Below are 8,658 nucleotides of genomic sequence, written 5' to 3' on the forward strand. Positions count from 1 at the left end.
TCTGCTCCTGGAAAAACCCCAAATGTGCTCTTCCATGAGCCCATTTCCAGGCTTCTCAGAACAGGTCAGCACTACTGCAAGTTCATGTCCCCCCTCCTTGCCTGAGCTCTAGAGCCATCCAAAAGGGAGAAGACTGCAGTTGACCAAAACTGCAGAACCTTCAATGAATGCATCCTTTGTTCTTTCTTTACTTCTGTCAATTCTAGTCAAGAGGTCCTTGACTAGAATTAATTCCTTGGCAGTTAAAGACAATGAGTTGTTAGGGAAGCAGGACCCCTTGCCCCTCCATGTGTTTAATGAGGAACAATTAGGGAACTAAATTCAGTATAAATACAACATGCACCTTTGGAAACAGAACTATCAACAATGAAAATCTTGGTTTTTCAGGCTCTCCCCTTTTTTTGAGATCTTTGAGACCACAAATTCATGAGAAGAGAAATTAGGAGCTAAGAACTATTTATTTATATTTTTTTACAATTATTTGTTTGGGTGAAAGAGAAGAGGGGAGAGAGAAAGTGTGTGTTTGGGCAGGGGGAGGGGCAAAAAGAGAGGGAGAGAACCTGAAGCAGACTCCCCACTGAGTACAGATCCTGATGTGGGGCTCGATCCTAGAACCCTGAGATCATGACCTGAGCCAGTACCAAGAGTCAGCTGCCCAACCGACTGAGCCACCCAGGTCCCCGGAGCTAAAAACTTTCTGAAATAAATATACATTGTGTTTTCATGTTTTTATTGTTCCAGTGATTAAATGAGATGTGTCCATTTATAGAGCTGAAAAGAATCTAAAGCTATGGCTGGGACACTTGCAAAAAGCATTAGTTTGGTCCACTTCGTGATTCGGATTCCAGGTCATTCAGGTCCGCTCCACGAGGTGAACGCAGAAGAACTGTGCTTGATACTCCCAGGTGCTTTTTCTTCACTGCTCTGTGGTCCTTTCTGAGATCCTGCCTACCTTATGTGACACTTTACAACGTATTTTCACATTACATCTTGTTAGTCCTCATTGTCTCTGAGAGATTATAATTTCTATACTCTTGAAAATACTCTTATGTGAGGCTTGGGACTGAAAGCTAGGAGGCCAGGGTTTTGAACCCCATTTGAACCCTTTACCCAGGCAGAAGTTTTGGATATAAGTTGCTATAGCAGCGAGAGCTATCCAGCCTTCTGGCTACTGAGTGAAATGCAGATGTTTATTAATTTTGGAAAATTAAATGTTTTTAACTAATTTAATATATTTCTTACATTAAATAAATTAATACAGTTTGAAGCTTAAATATATTCCAGAGAAACAAGGATTTCTGATGTCTGATAACGTTCTGTATTCAAAACCAATCCCCAAAAAACAAAACAAAACCAACCAATCCCCAAAGCTAGTCAATGAGAAGTACAGAAGAATAATATATAAATAGTTTTCACAAAACAGTTTCATCCACAGTGGGTTGATGAAGTAACAGATAACTTGCTGCTGTAACAGATAACAATCTCAGTGGCTTAACACAATAAAGATTTATTTCCTGCTTGCTCTATAAGGCCATTCTAGGACAAGGTTTTTTCTAAATAATGACTCTGCCATTCTCCTGAACAAGGGTCAGTGAACTTTTTTTTGAAGGGCCAGATGGTAAATATTTTAGGCTTTCTGGGCTGTATGATCTCTTTTGCAGCACCAAAACAACTCTGCACACAAAACAGCCATAGATGATATGGAAACAAATGACTGTGGTTGTGCTCCAGTAAGACTTTATTTATGAGACTAAAATTTGAATTTGACATAATTTTTATGTGTCACAAAATATTGTTGTTTTTGTTTTTGTTCTTTTTTTAATTATTCAAAATGCAAAAACATCCGTAGCTCATAGGTAGTACAAAAATAGACGGTGGGATGGATTTGGCACACAGACCCTAGTTTGCCAACACCTGCTCAAGGGTCTCTTCCAAGGCCTCACAGTTGTTCTCTGAAACCTCTACATCCCGAAAGTAATTAAGGATCTTGTGGGAGGTCCTGGGCCCCCATCGCTATCCCACACTACACTCCTTTCCCATTTCATTGACCGGAAATACTCACAGGCCCTATCAGGATACAAGGGATCCAGAATCGGGGCACCTGGGTGGTGCCTTCAGCTGGTCATTAAGCGTCTGCCTTCAGCTCAGGTCATGATCCCAGGATCGTGGGATCGAGCCCCGCATCGGGGTCCCTGTGTGGCGGGAAGCCTGCTTCTCCCTCTCCCACTCCCTCTGCTTGTGTCCTCTCTCTCTCTCTCTGTGTCTCTCTCAAATAAATACATAAAATCTTTAAAAAAATGAAGGATCTAGAATAGTTTTCCATGTGCCCAGAAGAAAAATGAAATGGTAAGGGGAAGAAATATTGAATTGCCATCAAATAATTTGTCTACATGTTCTCTTCTTCTTGCCTTTGCTTAAAGTAATACTCCCTTTCCTTTTCCCTTCCCCAGTCTGGGGAAAAGATTTATAATCTTCCTGCAGTGTGTCAGGATTTCAAGTTCACTACATCCTCACTTGTACATCTCTCTTTTTAATGATCTCCCTCCTAATGGGTGTGAAGTGGTAGCTCATGGTGGTTTTGATTTGCATTTCCTTCATGATTAAGGATGCATCTTCTTGTGGCTTATTAGCTGTTTGTGTATTTTCTTCAGAAAAAATGTTTAAGTTAAATCGTATTTTTATTGTGAGTTGTAAGAATTGTTTATATATTTTAATACAAGTCCCTTATTAGATAGATGATTCCATGGGTTCTTTTTACTCTCTTTATGGTATCCTTTGAAGCACAAAAATTTTTTGATTTTGATGTTATCTAATTTATTTATTTTTTTGTTTTTGTTGTTTATGCTTTTGATGTCGTAAGAAACCATTGCCTTATCCAAAATCATGGAGAATTACTCACAGGAGTTATGGTTTTAGCTCCTACTTCAGTCCCTGATCCATTTTGAATTAATTTTTGTTTATGGTGCACAGTAGTCCAACATCATACTTTTGCATGCGGATATCCAGTTATCCCAGCTTCATTTGTTGAAAAGACTATTCTTCCCCCATTGAATTATCTTGGCCAGTTGGCCACAGTTACGAAATTATTTCAGGACTCTCAATTCTGTAGGTCTACCCTTATACCACACTTGAATACTTGAATACTTTAGCTTTGTCATAAGTTTTTAAATTGGGAAGAGTGAATCCTCCAACAACTTTGTTCTTCTTTTTTAATAATGTCTTTGGTGATTCATGATTCCTTATATTTATGTATGAACTTTAGGATTGGCTTAATTTAATTTGTTGATTTCTACAAAAAGCCAGTTGAATTTTTGATAAGGATTGCATTGGTGGTGCAGATCGGTTTGGGTAGTATTGCCATATTAACAATATTCAGTCTCCTGACCTATGAGAGCAGGGGATGTATATCTCTTTATTAGGTCTTCTTTATTTCAGGAATGATTTGTGGATTTTAGTGTTATAAGTCTTACAATTCTTTCTTAAATTTATTCTGAAGTACTTTATTTTTGTTAATGCTAGTATAAGTAGAATTTTTTTCTTAATTTCATATTCTGATTATTCATTGCTAGTATATAGAATACAATTGATTCTTATATATAGATCTTGTATTATACAACCTTGCTGAACTTGTTTATCAGTCCTAATATTGTGTGTGTGTGTGTGTGTGTGTGCGCACTTGTGAATATTACTCAATGTCACATCCTCTGGAGCATTTAACACAGAGCCTAATTTTAACTAATATTCAGTCCATTTGTATTCCTCGCATCAATCTCTATAAATGCCCTGTTGCCACAGAAGCCTTCCATTTACCGAGTAATTTTTCAGTTCCCAATATCACTGAACCATTCTTTTTTCTCTTCACTCTCATCTGCAGGCTTGGGAACAATGGGCCGAGGCATTGTCACTGCTCTTGCGAAGGCCAAGATCCCTGTGATTGCTGTGGAATTGGACAAGAAGCAGCTAGAGACTGCTGATCAGATAATAACCTCCCTCTTGGAAAAGGAAGCATCCAAAATGCAGCGTAGCAGCCACCATTGGTTAGGACCAAAACCCAGGTTAACCACATCCCTGAAGGAGCTAGGTGGTGTAGATTTAGTCATCGAAGCAGTATTTGAGGAAATTAACTTGAAGAAGCAGGTCTTTGCTGAACTATCAGCTGTGTGCAAGCCAGAAGCTTTTCTGTGCACCAATACTTCAGCCTTGAACATTGACAAGATTGCTTCTTCCACTGATCGCCCTCACTTGGTCATTGGCACTCACTTCTTCTCACCAGCTCACATCATGAAGTTGTTAGAGATTATTCCCAGCCAGTACTCTTCCCCTACTACCATTGCCACAGTTATGAATTTATCAAAAAAAATGAAAAAAATTGGAGTAGTTGTAGGTAACTGTTTTGGATTTGTTGGCAATCGAATGTTGAAGCCTTATTACAATCAGACATATTTCTTGTTGGAAGAGGGCAGTAAGCCAGAGGAGATAGATCAGGTGCTGGAAGAGTTTGGTTTCAAAATGGGACCTTTTAGAGTGTCAGATCTTGCTGGATTGGATGTGGGTTGGAAATCTCGACAAGGGCAAGGTCTTACTGGACCTATGTTGCCTTCAGGAACGCCTGCCCGAAAGCGAGGCAGTGAGAGATATTGCCCAATTCCTGATATGCTCTGTGAATCAGGACGGTTTGGCCAGAAGACAGGAAAGGGTTGGTATCTATATGATAAGCCACTGGGTAGGATTCACAAACCTGACCCCTGGCTCTCTGAATTCCTGTCACAGTACAGACAAACCTATCACATCGAGCCACGTGTCATTAGCCAGGATGAGATCCTCGAGCGCTGTTTGTACTCACTCATCAATGAAGCATTCCGTATCTTGGGAGAAGGGATGGCTGCCACTCCAGAGCACATCAATGTTGTCTATTTACATGGGTACGGATGGCCAAGGCACAAGGGTGGGCCCATGTTCTACGCCTCCACAGTGGGGTTGCCCACAGTGCTAGAAAAGTTGCAGAAATACTACAGGCAGAATCCTGATATTCCACAACTAGAGCCTTGTGACTATCTGAAAAAATTGGCTTACCTGGGCAACCCTCCTCTGAAAGAATGGCAGAGCTTAGCAGGACCCCCTAGCAGTAGACTATGATTCAGCCTTCCAGGTTATGACTCACGTGCTTGCATCAGGAAATGCTCATGGAATTTCACTGATATTAAATCAAAAGATCCAAAGTAAGATTGCTCTGAAATACAAAGCAGCTGAACCTTCTCTTTGTGCCTTCTGTCTGATTATTCTAATGGATCAGATCTTTAGGAATGTGCTTCCTATGCCTCTGAGTCCATCTTTATTGGATAAATCATTTCGATCCCAGTGAATAAACTTGTATCAATACCATAATAGCTAAGGAGAGAAACTCAGGATTAAGTTAAGGTTTCCAAGTGCTTTGATTGTTGGAAATGTCAACAATGAATCCCCAGGGCGTCTGGGTGGCTCAGTGGGTTATTAAGCCTCTGCCTTCGGCTCAGCTCATGATCCCGGGGTTCTGGGATCAAGCCCCGCTTCGGGATCTCTGCTCAGTAGGGAGTCTGCTTCCTCCTCTCTCTCTGCCTGCCTCTCTGCCTACTTGTGATCTCTCTCTGTCAAATAAAAAAATAAATAAAATCTTAAAAAAAAAAAAAAAACAGAATGAATCCCTGATAAACGCCACTAAGCCATAAATTCATTTTGACCCCTTTCCACTTCACTCACACAGCACTGATAGGAAAACTTACGGGCCCTTCAACAAACCTTCACTCCGCAGCTCCTGACCATTTTGCACAGCACTTGGCAAACCCAGAATCCAGAGGCGGCATGAATTCAGCAGGGAAAGCTGTGGTGAAATTTAGCCCCTAGTCTCAAAGATGGAGTGGAGATAGTTGGCAGGTTCGAGTCAGCAGGAAGGGTCTCTGTGAGTGAGTAGAGAATTCACCCATGGAGAGGCAGAGGGAGTAACCAGAAAGAGAGGCAAGGTGTCAAAAACCTAACAGTGCTAACGTTGTAGGCAGAACCTGGGTGGGAGTAGTGAGGGCGTCAAGTGCTTCATACTAGAGTAGGGAACTCAGAGAAGCTTGGCAGCCTATACTCGGTGTATGACTTCTGTCCACAGTGCTGTTGTTTGTGCAAAATCGTGCTTGCTGCTTTGCAAGGGGCTCAGCAATATTTGTTGTAACTTCCTGGGGACCATAGGATGTCCTGTCATTCTTTCCTATGCATGGAGAAGTAACAGAAAGTAGCCATTGTTGACTTCATGTAAGAAGGGATCTTATCTTAGAAAGCATGTCTAACTTCCTCTGAATCTATGTTAGAGTCATGATGCCAGTCTCCCTGCCATGATGAGCCTTTGTGATGCTGGGTATGGAAATTGTTGAATCTTGAAAAGTCTGAAATTACTGCAAAACAGATTCTGAAAAGTTTTGTTATAAGAGTTCTTCTCTTTTTACTTTTTTGTGGGGTTAAAAGTTGAGGTCCACAAATGTTTATAGCAATATTATTCATAATAGCCCCAAATTGGGAACAAGCTAAAGCTCCAGCAACAGATGAACAAAGTGTGTAATGGCCAAAGAATAGAATATTTGGTCATCGAAAGAAATAAAGTAAGTATAGAGATATATTATGACATGGCGAACCTTCAAAATTTTATGCTAACTGAAAGAAGCCAATCACAAAAGGCCATACATTGTATGGAAATTTATGGGAAATAAAATAGGCAAATCTATAGAGATAGCAGATTAGAGGATGCCTAAGGCAGGAATCATTAGGAGCTAGGTAATGGGGAGGGCTCTAATGAGGACTGGTTTCTTTTTGGGTTGATGAAAATGTTCTGAAATTACTGCGGTAATGGTTACATAACTCTGTGAATCTACTAAAAACCATTGAGTTCTTTAATTATAAATGGGTAAATTGTATGGTATGTGAATTATAACTCAAAATTGTCAATAAGTAGGTAAACAAACGGACTCAGCTTGTTCTTCAGTGTGTTGTAAATAAACTATTTTCTCCTGCGAATCCAAGCAAAATTATCAAAAGTTCTGATAGAGGAAATTTAAATGAATATAGCATAAGTTTTCCATTATCAAAAACAAACAAACAAAAAAACCTCTGGAGTGTGCCTTAAATTTAATTTAGAATCATTTTTAAATTGTGTATTGCTGGATTTTATATAAATTGGTCCTTGAATTGAAAGAAAATAAAAAAAATTTCAGGAAGTGGTAAACTTAGTCTGCAAAATGACTTACCTTCAAATGAGTGTTAAAAGACTGGCCTGTGTATGCATGTGCACACACACACACAACCACACACACCGTTTCTTCTTTAGACCCTGAGTGGATTTTGAGTTCTTAAAACTCACTTTTGCCCTCCACTACCCTCTAGATTGGGCCTTTGAAACTAGAGTGTCTATGAATAGAATTCGTGAGTCAAAAATCCCTGAAATCTGGGGCACCTGGGTGGCTCAGTCAGTTAGCCATCTGCCTTTGGCTCAGGTAGTGAACCTGGAGTCCCAGGATAAAGCCCCGGAAGCATCAGGCTTCCCACTGAAGGGGAGTCTGCTTCTCCCACTGCCCCTCCCCCTGCTCATGTTTCTCTCTCTCTCTCTCTCTTTCTCTCTCACTCTCCCTGTCTCTCTCTCTCAGATAAACACAATTCTTAAGAAAAAAATTTTTTTCTAAGATTTTATTTATTTATTTGATAGACAGAGATCACAAGTAGGCAGAGAGGTGGCAGAGAGAGTGGAGGAAGCAGGCTCCCTGCTGAGCAGAGAGCCCGATGCGGGGCTCGATCCCAGGACCCCGGGATCATGACTTGAGTCGAAGGCAGAGACTTTAACCCACTGAGCCACCCAGGTACCCCATCTTAAGAAAATTTTTTTAAAAATCCCTGAAATCTGATGCTGATGTTTGTGTGTATGTATATGAGTATATTGCTTAGAAGAGGTCCCATATATTACGTCATATTTTCAAAAGTGTCTGTGACCCAATAAAAGGTTTTAAAGATTAACATTATATAATATGGGAAGAAGAAATAGGAGTTAATTTATTTTTATTTTATATCAAAGAGGCAAAACTAATTTTAATTTCTTGGGTCCTACCTACAACAGTGGGTAACATGATGAAATCTATCCAGTATATTCTATTTCATCCTGAAAATGTACTTGCTTCGAAGGGTTATTTTTTTGTTGTTGTTATTGATAACTCTAAAACTGCCTGTCTTTTTTTTTTTTAAGCAGCTTCTGAATGACATTTTAAAAAATGTGTTCTAATGGTAATTGATGAGAACTATGTATTAGAAGTAACCTTGAAGCTTTGCAGTAATACTCCAGCTTTAAAGACGAGACTAACAGTGTTCCTTAAATCAGTAAAGCCACTGTGCAGCTGTGGTTGCTATCTACTTATTCACTTCCAGCAAGAACAGGTGTGCGTGAGAGAGATAAAGTGTGGGATCCTAACTCCCCTGATTAATCATGTCTCAGAATTATGTATGCAAATCATACTCCATAGCAGTTAGGAACCTGATATTTCTAGAGTCTTCCATTTGTCTTTAAAATAGACACCTAGAAATCAGAAATACTGTAGACTGACTAGATTGACTGATTCTTCTTGGTAGCCATTGATGAGATTAATAGAAAAGAAGTCC

General features: G+C 39.8%; 1 protein-coding gene across 8 annotated transcripts in view; it reads left to right on the forward strand.

Annotated features, from left to right (window-relative positions):
* EHHADH (enoyl-CoA hydratase and 3-hydroxyacyl CoA dehydrogenase) overlaps positions 1 to 7,240 on the forward strand; it is a 49,399-nt gene extending 42,159 nt beyond the window's left edge. For all 8 annotated transcript variants that reach the window (XM_059163242.1, XM_059163244.1, XM_059163246.1 and 5 more), the window contains one exon: positions 3,875 to 7,240. In XM_059163242.1, the coding sequence (XP_059019225.1) occupies positions 3,875 to 5,136 (1,262 nt within the window). In that variant the 3' untranslated portion in view covers positions 5,137 to 7,240. The remainder of the gene's footprint in view (positions 1 to 3,874) is intronic.
* Positions 7,241 to 8,658: the final 1,418 nt, after the last annotated feature.

This window comes from Mustela lutreola, chromosome 2 (assembly GCF_030435805.1).
Source record: "Mustela lutreola isolate mMusLut2 chromosome 2, mMusLut2.pri, whole genome shotgun sequence".
NCBI classification, from domain to species: Eukaryota; Metazoa; Chordata; class Mammalia; order Carnivora; family Mustelidae; genus Mustela; species Mustela lutreola.